The following is a 14,799-nucleotide window of genomic DNA, read 5'->3' on the forward strand; positions in this document are numbered from 1 at the left end:
AGTTTGCCAGAGCTTCGAACACTTCTGCCAGGTGTTTCAGGTGGTCCTCGTAGGTCTTGGAATAGACGATGACATCGTCCAGGTATAACAGGACCGTCTCGAAGTTCCGGTGTCCCAGACAGCATTCCATCAACCGTTGGAAGGTTCCTGGTGCGTTGCAGAGCCCGAACGGCATACAGTTAAATTCGCTGAGACCCATCGGGGTGGTGAATGCGGTCTTCTCCCGGTCCGCCTCTGCTACAGGAACCTGCCAGTACCCGCTAGTGAGATCCAAAGTAGAGAAGAAGTTAGCAGATTTTAATGCAGCTAAGGACTCTTCTATCCTTGGTAACGGGTACGCATCTTTGTGTGTGATACGGTTGACCTTCCTGTAGTCTACACACATTCTCATAGTGTTGTCCTTCTTTTTCACTAAGACTAGTGGAGCTGCCCAGGGGCTACAGCTGTCCCTGATTACCCCAGCCTCCTTCATGTCTCTAAGCATCCCCTTGGCGTGTTGGTAGTGTGCAGGGGGTACGGGTCGGTATCTCTCCTTTATGGGAGGATGGTCTCCTGTGGGGATGTGGTGTTCTACCCCCTTTACTCGCCCGAAGTCTAACGGGTGTTTACTAAACACTCTCTCGTACTCTTGAACCACCCGATAGACTCCTTGTTTCTGGTGTGAGGGAGTGGAGTCAGTACCCAGATGTAGTTGCTGACACCAGTCCTCCACTGGTTTCTTAGAGCCGTTACCTTCCTCTGGTTGAGATGGAGGCAAGGGTTCCACGGCCTGTACAGAATTCTGGTTTATGGTGAACAATTTAGCTAGCGTGGCATACCGGGGCAGGTGTACTTCTCTCTCACCGATATTTATGATGCGAACGGGCACCCTCCCATGGCGTACATCGACCACCCCCCGTGCTGTCAAAATGGTGGGCCTACTGTCTGAGTAGACGGGTTCTACCATTGCTTGGTAGTCTCTACCTCTTAGACCAATAGCTGCCCGGCACCAAATCATCATCTCACTTTTTGGGGGCATGGCAATAGGGAACGGGTCACACATTCTCACGTTACCTATCTCACCACCAGATAGTTCCACCTGTTGCCGCTTCATCAGTGCCCGGATCTCTTTTTGGAGCACACGCTGCTGGCCGTAACTGGCGTTCTTGGCAACCTGCTGTAAAATGAGAATCACCTCTGCAAGACAATTTTCAATTACATTGGTTCCCAGGGTGATTCTAGGGTGACTCTCATGACGGTCTATGTCCTCTATAATCAGTCCTTGTGCCGCCAGTTCGACTTTACCGATTTTAATTGTCACCTCCTTGAATCCCACCTGCGGCACGGGCTGACCATTGCTGGCGATGATACTCAGGTCGTCGTCTGGGTAGCGGGTTATGTCCGAATCATTCCAGTACTGCTTGAAGAGCACGTACGGGATGGTGGTGACCTGTGACCCAGTGTCTAGTAGGGCACTCATAGGAATGTCATCCAGTACCACAGGCAAGATTGGACGTCCCCCTACGTATTTATCACGCCAGTTTGATTGGCCTGATGGTCTTATGCCTGGGGGTTGGCCCTCTACCCCAGGTTGTGCCCGTTTAAATGACAGTACCTTGCCACATGTCCGGGTTGATTGCAGCGGCGGCAAATAGGTCGTCCGTCCTCGTTGTATCGATCGCTGGGTCTTCCTCTGGCTGGTGGGGTCCTCCTTGGTCGGCGCCACGGGATGTCCTCCGGTCCGGATGCCAGCTCGATCTTCCCTGCAGTAGAAACCTTTAAAGACTGCACAGTTCGGGTTAGCGCGGCAACGCTTTTAGTTAGCTCTTGGACCTGATGGTGCAGGTCTGTAGCCGGGTCACTGTTTAAAGCCTGCGCATCAGCTCCCACAGGCCCTGCAGACAAGGGCGCCGTCTCCTGGTTATCAGTGATAGCAGGGCGCCTGTGGGTCACAGCGCCACCTGGTGCCGGTTCTCGGAGCACCCGGATGGCTCTGTCCTTGAACTGTGCAAAGTCCAGGTCAGGGTCCTGTAAGGCCATTGCCCGCAACTGGGTCCGGTGGGCATTGCACAGTAGACCCTCAATGAATTGTTCAGTCAACAGCTTATCTTCATTTCCCACGCTGTCAGGGTCTGCCTGCTTAATGGCTCTCAGGGCCTCTTGTAGGTTTAGAGCATAGTCTCTTATACTCTCATGTGCCCGTTGTTTGCACCCATAAAATCTTAGTTTTATTTCGGCTGAGGTGCGGGTGTCAAATGTGTCTTTCAGCCGGGTTAGTATGTCTCTGATAGTCCTCTTCCTCCCAGGTGGCCAGGACTTTACCTCCCTTTGGGCTGCCCCGATTAATTGGGCCACCAGGATGCTCACTTTTTGCACCTCCGTGATGGGATACACCTGGAAGAGGCTATCCAGCCTTTCTCTGAAGTCATTTAGTGTATGTGACTCCCCTGAGTACTGGGGTAGCCAGGCTGCCCCCGGGATATAGGGCATGGTGAAAGGCATGACCGCAGCAGCGGTGGCGCTGGCGGCGGCTGTGGCGGTGAAGCTCTCCTCCGTATCCGACATCCTCCTCCCCCCTAGTGGACCGTGGCCTACCTTGCGATGATCCTCTTCCGTAGGCCGCGGCTCCGCAGTGGATCGTCAGGGTTGAGGACCTTCCGTCGCGCTCCTGTGACGTCGGCGTCTGCTGGGCTCCTTCCAGGACCTTACGCAACGTCCGGACGTGAGGCGGGGCTTCAGTTCTCACGGGCTTTCGGAGTCCACGCCCCTCTTCTTCCCGCGCGGCACCCTCAGGATGGCGTCCAATGGCGGGAAAACTCCACGGATGGCGGGAAGAAGGCAGAAGATGGCGTCGGATGGCGGGAATCGGCTCCAGATGGCGGGAAACGACTCCGGACGGCGGGAAACTTCACCACAGGTAAGTATAAAAGTCTCTTTTTTTCAGGCACGCAGTACCCGGTGGTTGCGGGCACGTAATCCTGCCGACTACGCCAAAGTTGACTCACCCCCTGGGCCAGTGCTGTAGTGCGGCGCGCGTGCGCGTGGGGGATACCCGGAGCCGGATCCGATGGGGGTAGTAGTCTTCGTGTGGCGGTGACCCGGTCCGCGCCCAGGGTGGTCAAACTAAGTGGCAGTTATTGGTATGATGGTATTAGTGTCCGACTACGCCACCCGTTGAATGCGGTTATGAAACCGCCGCTGCAGGGCAGACCGCTGAGGCCGGTGGTATAGGTGTGCAGCAATGTTGATATAACCCCCAACGGGAGAGGTATGGCCTCAGCGCAGCGGATGTGGGTGATGTTGGGAGTGATGGTGTGGATGTCCCAGCACTAACGGTGCGACAAGGAAGCACGGAGACGCGAGGGTACAGTTCAGGGCCTTTACTGATGGTACAAGGCAAATTCCCCCGGGAGTACTGGCTAGTAGTTGGGGCCTGGTTAGTCTGCGAGTAAGCCGGAGTTCCCCTGGCCAGGTGGAGTTGTAGGCCTTCCCGTTAGTCTGTACCCTTCCTGGCTACCCTGCTTTCGGCGGTTACAAGTAGCCCACGTCCCTGGGTATACCGTGTGGTGCTCACCCGTATGGCTGGTGACCTGGGGCCTCCTGTTAGCCTCCGCTCCGGGATGGCGGTGCTGGTCCCTTCGTTGTGACTGAGCCTCCGGGCTTTTATGGCCAGAGGACCTGGAATCCCCTGCCGGATGGATTCTGCTGCTGGGTATATCTTAGTCCCCACAGCCTCGGACTCCTGTGTCCGGTTTTAGTACCTTCTCCCAGGGCGAGCTCTGCACAGCTCCAGCCCCTGGCGCTTCTCCTTGGCTCCTACAGAGCTCCTGATGTCTATCTGTCCCTGTTTCTGCGTGTCCAGACCAGACTCCGTCTCTGTCTGGAACTCCTCTCTCTAACCCTGCCTCAGCCCCAGTTTATGTAGGGGAAGTTCTTCCCCTCCCAGGACTGGGCAGGAGGTGTGGCATGCTTAGGATTCCTGCCCATGAGACCTCCCACCTGCTCACAGACGTAATACTGCTATTACTGTGGAAACCAGACCCCTGGGGTGCCACAGGCACACCGGGAGAAATAGTTGCTGCTGGGGACCGAGTACCAAAGGACAGCCGCCGCCATCAGGTTGCGGAATGCTTCCGTCTCCACGAGCCTAAAAGGCAACATTTTGAGCGCAAGCAGTCGTGAAATGTGGGAATTTAGTACTGTGGCCTGTGGGGCGCTGGCTGCGTATTTGCGCTTGTGTTCCAAGGACTGGGGTATGGACAACTGAACGTTGTGCTGGGACAAGGATGTGGACTTGCTTCCTGATGCTGCTACTTGAGAGTGTGCAATGACAGGTGCAGGGCAGGAGGCATGTTCGCATGCACCATGGACAGGGGATTGGCTTGCATGCACAACAGCGGAAGAAGCAATGGTGCCACCCGTAGACACTGTTCCTGGACTCTGGGGTTCAGCCCACAAAGTCGGTTGCTTTGCTGCAATGTGCCTGATCATGCTGGTGGTGGTCAGGCTGGTCGTTTTGCCACCCCTGCTGATGCTGGCCTGTCAGGTGGTGCAAATAGCCTTTTTTGGAGTTCTCGGCAGAGTCTTTAAAAAACAACCAGACTCAGGAAGACCAAACAGTTGTACTGGCAACTTCCTTCGTGCTGGTGCTACGGTGAATGGTTGCCTGCCTTCTTTCTGCGGCCCCCACACTGCTTCTTCCTGCCTGTTGGGGTGCTCTGCCTCCCTCCCCCTGTGTGCTGCTATCCTCGCTCTGCATGTCCTCCTGCCAGGTTGGGTCAGTTACTACATCATCCACCACCTCGTCTTCCACTTCTGCACTCTGGTCCTCCTCCTGACTTTCTGGCAATTGTGTCTCATCATCGTCCACCTCTTGTGACACTTTCCCACCGTCGACTTTGTGTGACCGTGGCTGCTCAAATATTTGGGCATTGCTACATGCGATCTCCTCTTGCCCCGCTTCAAGTGGACCGGGCGAGAGGCCTGAATCTATAAATGGGAAAGGGAACAGCTCTTCGGAATGTCCAAGTGTGCGATCAGTTGTCTCTGGGCACTCAGCATTGTGGGAGGAAGTAGGTTCAGGGTGAGGAATATACGGTCCAGACTCACAGCTACTGAGACTTGACCGTGTGGAAGACAAGCTGGTGGTGGTGGTGGCTAAGTGACTGGAAGCATTATCTGCTATCCAACTAATAACCTTTTCACACTGCTCTGTGTTCAATAGTGGTGTTCTGCAGTCCACTATTAATTGAGACAGGATGGTCGAGCGAGAAGATATGGGTGTTTGTTGTGGCACAATTTCAGCTTGCCCACGGCCTCGGCCTCTGCATGCACCATCATCACCGTCACGTCCAGTTCCCCGTCCCTTGACACGTGCCTTGCCCATTTTAAATGGAGGACAATATCTTCCACGCTCACAACAAATGACTGAATTTGGAGCCAACTTATATGTGATCCGTGTAACAGACAAACCACAGTTTTAAATACCTGGTCTGTAGGTAACTATTTTGAACAGCAAACTGGTGTCAATTGCGTCACTGACACACTGAAACAAATTTTTAATGGAGGCCAGAAATGGCAGTAATTTTGTTAGAACCCTCTTGTTAGTTTTTGCTATCTTGTGTTTTGCGGTCACGTGACCAGTTGCCTATAAATTCCTGCTCCGCCCTCCTGGCTTTGCTGGACTTCAGTGTTTTCTAGACTGTCTTTCTAGCCAGGTGCTTCGGTGACTATCTCTGTCTGTTAGCTTGGTCCTCTGGGACCTCTAGTACTTTTTGTCAGTTTGTCTTTTTGCTCTGCAACAACTTCTGTTAGGAGGTGTCCCATTTTTGTCCCAGTCCTTAGTTCTTTTTGGGAACCCTCCTTTTATTCTATAGGTCTCCGTTCAGACTAGCTGAGGACGAAGGCGGGTCTGTTCACAAGGAACAGGCAGCCCGCTACATCATAGGGATTCAGCTTAGTCTTTCTGTAGGGACAGCTTTCCCCTTTCTTTCCTTAGTTTATGTTGCAGATTATAACAGTAAGTCCAGCCCAAAAAAACAAAAACAAAAGGAAAGTAATTCGGGGATCAGTATGGTTTCCGTCCAGGATTTGGCTCAACGACTGCAGGGATTGTCTCTGGAGATGGCCGAGCTTCAGCAACACGTGAGTAGCTGTTCTGGAGTGCATCTTGTCGAACCCAAGGTAGGACTGCCTGATGTTTTCAATGGTAAACAGCAAGATTTTTTTTCCTTTAAAAATGCTTGTTTGTTATATTTTCATTTGAGACCAAGGTCCTCTGGGAATGAATCACAGTGCATTGGTTTTATTATGTCACTTTTGCGCAATGAACCACAGGGGTGGGCCTTTTCTCTCCAACCTAATGATCCGTGTTTAAGTTCTGTTGAAGAATTTTTTTAGCTATGGGCTATTATATAACGATCCTATATCCTATTATATAACGTTTGAATCAGGAGTCAGATGATGTTGAAATTTATTGCACACACTTCAGGAGATGGGCCTCAGAAGTTAAATGGAATAATTCTGTGCTGAAATGTTTATTTCTTGCTGGTCTGAGTGAAAGGATTAAGGATTTGCTAATTGCATTCCCTACACCTGAGACTCTGCAGGAAGCTATGCAGTTAGCTGTTCGTGTGGACAGGAGAATAAGGTCCAGGGTCAATGATGTAAAAACTCCTGTAACTGCAGGTCCTAGTTTCCAGAAAATCTGCTCTGACAGTGGAGAACCAATGGAGGTTGGGGTAATGTCACTCCGCTCTCAAGAAAGAGATCGGAGATTCGCCAAAGGTTTGTGTCTTTATTGTGGTAAAGCAGATCATTTGATTAAGTATTGTGAGCGTCGTTTAAGTAAAGAAAAAAAAAAGGTCAGTTACGCCCGTATAGCTTGTTTACGCTCTGCAGGAGTGTTTCTTTCTGGGTGTACTACTCTGCAGGGAGATTTGATTGAATTTCAGGTATTTGTGGATTGTGGTTCAACACTTAATGTGATTGATAAAGAGTTTTTGGAAAAACTTAAATTGAAATCCAAACCTTCGTCATCACCTATTTCTGTGGTTGCAATTGATAACACTCCTTTGAAATGTATTACTCACAAGACTGCTGCATTTCCTCTCACTATCAATGGTGCTCACCAAGAAATTTTGGACTTGGTTGTTTTGGATAATTTGCCCTTTCCAGTTGTTCTAGGATTGCCTTGGTTAAAACTGCACAATTCTTTATTGGACTGGTCTACTAATGTGATTAAGTATTGGAGTCCGAAGTGCTATGATAAATGTTGTAATGGTCGCATTGCGGATGTGGAAAAAGGGGAATTACCAGTACCTATTCAAGATTTTTGGAGGGTTTTTTTGGAGGAGGAGTCGCAAGTTTTACCTCCTCATAGGGATTATGATTGCGCCATTGAGTTTGTTCCGGGTGCTACTCTTCCCAAAAGTCGCTTGTTTAATCTGACTATCCCTGAAAGAAAGGCCTTGGAGGAGTACATAGAGACTAGCCTGGCTGCTGGTCACATTAGACCTTCTAAGTCGCCTGTGGCAGTCGGATTCTTCTTTGTTAAAAAAAAGGACGGCGGTTTACGTCCATGTCTGGATTTTCGTGAAATTAATAAGATTACCGTATGCAATTCCTACCCATTGCCGTTAATTCCTGACTTGTTTAACCAGTTAGTGGGAGCCAAGTGGTTCTCAAAAATTGATCTCCGAGGGGCATACAATTTGTTACATGTGAAGGAGGGTGATGAATGGAAAACTGCTTTAATCACTCTGGTAGGTCATTTCGAGAATCTGGTGATGCCTTTCGGTCTTACCAATACACCTGCATTTTTTCAGAACCTTATTAATGACATCCTGAGACCTTTGATTGGTAAGAATGTGGTTGTGTATTTGGATGACATTTTGATTTATTCACCAGATCTAGAGTCCCATTGGCAGAGTGTACGTGAAGTTTTGCAGTTATTGAATGATAATTCACTCTTTGCTAAGCTGGAGAAATGTGAGTTCGCTGTGCAGAAAATTAGTTTTTTGGGCTACATTGTCTCCAGCGAGGGCTTTGAGATGGACCCTATGAAGGTTCAGGCTGTGCAGGAATGGCCTAGGCCTATTGGTTTGAAATCTATACAGAGATTTTTGGGTTTTGCCAATTATTACAGGAAATTCATTAAGAATTTTTCTGTAATTGTTAAACCTCTAACCGATCTCACCAGGAAAGGTGCGAATACGGCCCAGTGGACTACTCAGGCCATTGAATCGTTTGAGTATCTCAAAGAGAGGTTCAGTTCTGCCCCTATCCTTATGCAGCCTGATGAGACCAAGCCTTTTTTGGTCGAGGTCGATGCTTCATCAGTGGGAGTCGGAGAAGTTTTGTCTCAAGAGAACAAGGGTGGAGTACATCCTTGTGCCTTCTTTTCGAAAAAAATTTCGGAAACCGAACTGAATTATGATGTTGGAAATCGGGAGTTGCTGGCTATTAAACTTGCGTTTGAACACTGGTGTCATTTTTTGGAAGGCACTAGATTTCCTATTCAGGTTTTCACAGATCATAAGAATTTGATCTATCTGGATGCTGCCAAGCGCTTGAATGCCCGCTAAGCAATGTGGGCACTTTTTTTTCTCGGTTTCATTTTTCTGTTACCTATATCCCTGGTACTAAGAATGTTAAAGCCGATGCTTTATCTCGCAGCTTCTCTCCTATAGTCGGTGCCGAGGAGGAGGAGAGCATTTTGCAGAAAGGAGTTGTGTTGGCGGCATTGGACTCCGATTTGGAGAATTAGATTCTGAATGCTCAAGATGATGCTCCATCTAACACTCCCCATGGGAGGTTGTTCGTGCCTAGAGCCTTTAGGAGAGATTTGTTTGTGGAGTGTCATGAGTCTCGGTTGGCAGGTCATCCAGGAGTTACGGAGACTAAGAGACTTATCAGTCGCAGTTTTTGGTGGCCTGGATGGCAGAAGGAAGTCATCAAGTGGGTGCGTCAGTGTACTGTGTGTGCTAGGTCAAAGGCTTCACATACTCCTGCTGCGGAGCTGCTTTGCCCTCTGGTGGTTCCTAGTGCACCTTGGACGCATCTCACTATGGATTTTATTACTGATCTTCCTGTGTCTGAGGGTTTTACTGTCATTTGGATGGTCGTGGACCGTTTTAGTAAGGTGTGTCATTTGGTTCCATTCATTAAGTTGCCCTGCTCCAAGACACTCGCTAAGGCGTTTGTTAAGGAGATTGTCAAGCTCCATGGCGTCCCCACGGATATTGTTTCTGATAGAGGACCTCAGTTTGTGGTTCGCTTTTGGCGTGCTTTTTGTGACAGGTTGGGAGTCCATTTGTCATTTTCGTCTGGTTATCATCCTGAGTCTAATGGACAGACTGAAAGAAAGAACCAGGATGTGGAACAGTTTTTGTGTTGTTTTGTGGCAGACAATCAAGAGGTGTGGTCTGAGTTTCTGCCTCTCGCAGAATTTGCTCTTAACAATCATACATACTCCTCTGCTGGGTGCTCTCCTTTTTTTTGTTGTACTGGGAGACATCCGTCTTTTGGTTCGTTCTCCAAATTGGGGTCGGCGGTGCCATAGGAGGAGAATTTTTCCGGTGATTTGGAGAGAGTTTGGACTAATGTACGTTGTAACCTGCAAGAGGCTAACAAGAAGTCCAAGAAGTATTTTGACAGGAAATGTAAAGAGGTTTTGTTTACTGTGGGTGACATAGTTTGGTTGTCCTCGAAGAACCTGCGGTTGAGGATTCCCTCTAAAAATCTGGGTCCTAAGCTTGTGGGGCCATTTAAAGTGCTTCAGGTTGTTAACCCATCTGCTGTCAGGTTGGATGTTCCTACTTCCTGGAAGATTAATCCTGTGTTTCATGTTTCCTTGTTGAAAAAGGCTGACGTATCTAATAGGGAAGTCACTGTCAGAGTTCCTTCTATGGTGGAAGACGGCGAATATGAAATTTCTCGTAATTTAAATTCTAGATGGCATAGAGGGAAATTACAATATCTTGTCTCCTGGAAGGGTTTCGGTCCCGAAGACAACTCCTGGGTAAGGACGGATGATGTCTCTGCTCCTAGGCTTGTTAAAGCTTTCCACAGGAGGTTTCTTGATAGGCCTGGGCCTGGAGGATCCGGAGGATCCTCATAGAAGAGGGGGTACTGTTAGAACCCTCCTGTTAGTTTTTGCTATCTTGCGTTTTGCGGTCACGTGACCAGCTGCCTATAAATTCCAGCTCCGCCCTCCTGGCTTTGCTGGACTTCAGTGTTTTCTAGACTATCTTTCTAGCCAGGTGCTTCGGTGACTATCTCTGTCTGTTAGCTTGGTCCTCTGGGACCTCTAGTACTTTTTGTCAGTTTGTCTTTTTGCTCTGCAACAACTTCTGTTAGGAGGTGTCCCATTTTTGTCCCAGTCCTTAATTCTTTTTGGGACCCCTCCCTTTATTCTATAGGTCTCCGTTCAGACTAGCCGAGGACGAAGGCGGGTCTGTTGACAAGGAACAGGCAGCCCGCTACATCGTAGGGATTCAGCTTAGTTTTACTGTAGGGACAGCTTTCCCCTTTCTTTCCTTAGTTTATGTTGCAGATCATAACAATTTTCTGAAAACGTATACAGTACAGACCAAAAGTTTGGACACACCTTCTCATTTAAAGATTTTTCTGTATTTTCATAACTATGAAAATTGTACATTCACACTGAAGGCATCAAAACTATGAATTAACACATGTGGAATTATATACTTAACAAAAAAGTGTGAAACAACAGAAAATATGTCTTATATTCTAGGTTCTTCAAAGTAGCCACCTTTTGCTTTGATGACTGCTTTGCACACTCTTGCCATTCTCTTGATGAGCTTCAAGAGGTAGTCACCGGAAATGGTCTTTCAACAATCTTGAAGGAGTTCCCAGAGATGCTTAGCACTTGTTGGCCCTTTTGCCTTCACTCTGCGGTCCAGCTCACCCCAAACCATCTCGATTGGGTTCAGGACTGGTGACTGTGGAGGCCAGGTCATCTGGCGTAGCACCCCATCACTCTCCGTCTTGGTCAAATTGTCCTTACACAGCCTGGAGGTGTGTTTGGGGTCATTGTCCTGTTGAAAAATAAATGATAGTCCAACTAAACGCAAACCGGATGGAATAGCATGCCGCTGCAAGATGCTGTGGTAGCCATGCTGGTTCAGTATGCCTTCAATTTTGAATAAATCCCCAACAGTGTCACCAGCAAAGCACCCCCACACCATCACACCTCCTTCTCCATCCGTTCACCTTTTCTGCGTCGCACAAAGACACGGTGGTTGGAACCAAAGATCTCAAATTTGGACTCATCAGACCAAAGCACAGATTTCCACTTGTCTAAAGTCCATTCCTTGTGTTCTTTAGCCCAAACAAGTCTCTTCTGCTTGTTGCTTGTCCTTAGCAGTGGTTTCCTAGCAGCTATTTTACCATGAAGGCCTGCTGCACAAAGTCTCCTCTTAACAGTTGTTGTAGAGATGTGTCTGCTGCTAGAACTCTGCGTGGCATTGACCTGGTCTCTAACCTGAGCTGCTGTTAACCTGACTCGGATAAACCTATCCTCAGAAGCAGAGGTGACTCTTGGTCTTTCTTTCCTGGGGCGGTCCTCATGTGAGCCAGTTTCTTTGTAGTGCTTGATAGTTTTTGCAACTGCACTTGGGGACACTTTCAAAGTTTTCCCAATTTTTCGGACTGACTGACCTTCATTTCTTAAAGTAATGATGGCCACTCGTTTTTCTTTACTTAGCTGCTTTTTTCTTGCCATAATACAAATTCTAACAGTCTATTCAGTAGGAATATCAGCTATGTATCCACCTGACTTCTGCACAACACAACTGATGGTCCCAACCCCATTTATAAGGCAAGAAATCCCACTTATTAAACCTGACAGGGCACCCCTGTGAAGTGAAAACCATTTCCGGTGACTACCTCTTAAAGCTCATCAAGAGAATGCCAAGAGTGTGCAAAGCAGTCATCAAAGCAAAAGGTGGCTACTTTGAAGAACCTAGAATATAAGACATATTTTCAGTTGATTCACACTTTTTTGTTAAGTATATAATTCCACATGAGATCCATGTGACGGAGAAAACACAGTTTTAGATACCTGGCCGGTAGGTAACTGTTTTGAACAGCAATCTGGTGTCAATTGCTTCACTGACACACTAAAACAAATTTTTAATGGAGGCCAGAAATGGCAGTATTTTCTGAAAATGTATATGTGATCCGTGTGACGGAGAAAACACAGTTTTAGATACCTGGCCTGTAGGTAACTATTTTGAACAGCAATCTGGTGTCAATTGCTTCACTGGCACACTGAAACAATTTTTTAATGGAGGTCAGTATTTTCTGAAAACATATATGTGATCCGTGTTACGGAGAAACCACAGTTTTAAATAGCTGGATTTTTAGAGCTGTAATATGAAAAGGACCTGGCTGTATTCTGCAGTGTCAACAAGCAAATGGCGCAGAAAAACAGTGCTCTTTGGATTGCTTTTTAAGCAAATAATGAGGATTAAGATCAAAAAAATATATATTCCTGGCCCCTGAGACCTGGGCCTGTTTCTAGAAATATCTAACAGCAGCAGCAGCAGACAGAACTGGAATGGAGCCTCTTGTGCTATGTGCACTGCAGTCTGCTATATACACTGCCTGCCTGCCTATATACACTGCCTGCCTGATATCTCTGCAGATGGATTAGTCCTCAGAAAGACTGTTTGTTGAGATGGATATGTGTCTCTAATATAGTTTGGTACACCTACACTAACTAGAAACAAGCAAATCTCTCCCTAGCTCAGCAGCACCTCTCCCTACACTGTCTAATTCCAGAGTGACTGTGACGAGCATGGGGGCGCCAGGTCTGATATAGACCTGATGACGCTGTGCGGCAAGCCAATCACTGTAATGCCACAACCAACATGGCTATGGCATTACAGTGAGTGGCAGGCAATCCCTGCATGTTCATTGGTGCTCTAAAGAGCGCCAAACATGCAGGGAGGAGATCCGAGCTCCCCCCGAGCAACCCCGGAAATACTCGGCGAGCGCCAAGCATCTCGAGCAGTGAGATGCTCGGGCGAGCACCGAGCAATAGCGAACATGCTCGCTCATCACTAATCATTAGTGCTTCTTAGATTTTTACACTGATAAGCAAGTAATTTAGCAGTTTAGGTCTTGCAGTTTTTTTAGTTATTCATCTGAACAGACATATCTATTGGCATCTGAAGAACTTTTTTCAAGGCTCTCTTCACATCTTTATTTCTCAGGCTGTAGATGAGAGGATTCAACAAAGGAGGGACAATACTATACAGAAGAGAGGACATGCGGACAACGATGAAGGAATCTCCAGAAATAGGTCCATTGTAGTTTAACATAGAAGTTGAGTAGAAAACAGTGACAACTATGAGGTGTGAAGAACATGTGGAGAAGACCTTCTGTCTTCCTTCTGAGGAGCTGATTTTTATGATAGTAGAAATTATATGTACGTAGGAATTTATCACAAGAAGAAAAGGAGACAACCCTAGAAATACAGTGACCAGATGTAACAACAATTGGCTGCCCTGGATGTCACTACAAGCTGCTTCCAACATTGGAAGAACATCACAGAAGAAATGGTTGATATGGCGATTTCCACAGAAGGTCAGTTTACTGGTCATAAAAGTGTGAAACACAGCATTCAGCAATCCACAGATACAGCACCCAGCAACGAAGCCTGAGCAAAACTTCCTATTCATAACAACATTGTAACGAAGGGGGTTACATATGGCTACATATCGATCATAAGCCATTGCAGCCAGGAGAAGACACTCAGAGCCCCCAAAACAGACAAAGAAATAGAGCTGTGCGAAGCACTTATAGAAGGATATCCTACTGTTACCTGTTATGGCATGGACTAGCATAGCCGGGAGGGTAACTGTAGAGTAACCGATGTCTAATAAGGATAAACCACTCAAGAAGAAATACATGGGCATCTTGAGATGGCTGTCCACCTGGATGATGCTAAACACAACAAAATTCCCAATAATAGTTATGGTGTAGGTCATGCCAATTAAAAATGATAAAATTATCTGTCCTTCCGAAAATCCTAAAAGAAGGAAATCATCCAAAGAATTATTATTAAGAGTAGCTATTGGGTCAATCATCTCAAAGCTTTGGAAAATTACATTCATTAATTTAGAAACCACATACAGTTGGGCATGGTCAAGTCGTCGTTGTGTAGTCTTGACCGCAAAAAATAGGTAAGTATAGTTGTTAACATGAAAAAAATGTGATCTTTGACCCTTAGGCAGATTTTTCTTCAATTAAAGTAGGGTGCTATGTTGTCTTTTAAAAACCCAGTACATCAATAAAGAATTTCATGGCCATCAGTTAAAAAAAAAATCTTAGGAGGCATCACATTTGTCAAGTTTAACAATCTTCATATTATTTAGGCCAGGACCTCCTTACAAGACTGTATTTATGATCCATGCTGTACAGTTCTGCGCAGTACTCATTCTATACCTCCATGTGCCTCCCAGCTTTTATAGGGGCACAGCTGATAAGAGACACCATATGATGGTATAAAGTGACAATTCAGCAAGCTTTTTTTTTGGCAAACATTTTTTGAATTTTCTCCTTTTGTGGGGAAAGATTTTTGTGGTGGGAAATACTCACCACGCCTGTCCTTGGGCTTGAGTTGTATCAAAAATCTAAAAATAAATAAATACATAAAAAAATCTTAATTTATTAAGTCAAAATTTTTCTTTTTGAGAATTGTTGCATTAGATGAAAGTTTTAATTGTATCTTTTTTGTTTATGTTATGTTTGATTAAGGTCATAAAAATGAGTTATTTTGTAACTGGATTT

The 14,799-nt window shown here is 46.9% G+C and overlaps 1 protein-coding gene across 1 annotated transcript; it reads right to left on the reverse strand.

The window, feature by feature from the left end:
* Positions 1-13,139: 13,139 nt before the first annotated feature.
* Positions 13,140-14,096, reverse strand: LOC141193171 (olfactory receptor 5V1-like). Its single transcript, XM_073662102.1, has one exon. The coding sequence runs from the start codon at positions 14,094-14,096 to the stop codon at positions 13,140-13,142; it is 957 nt and encodes a 318-aa protein (XP_073518203.1).
* Positions 14,097-14,799: the final 703 nt, after the last annotated feature.

The sequence above is a fragment of the Phyllobates terribilis genome, unplaced genomic scaffold, assembly GCF_046119375.1.
Source record: "Phyllobates terribilis strain yellow unplaced genomic scaffold, ASM4611937v1 Scaffold_65__1_contigs__length_7625178, whole genome shotgun sequence".
NCBI classification, from domain to species: domain Eukaryota; kingdom Metazoa; phylum Chordata; class Amphibia; order Anura; family Dendrobatidae; genus Phyllobates; species Phyllobates terribilis.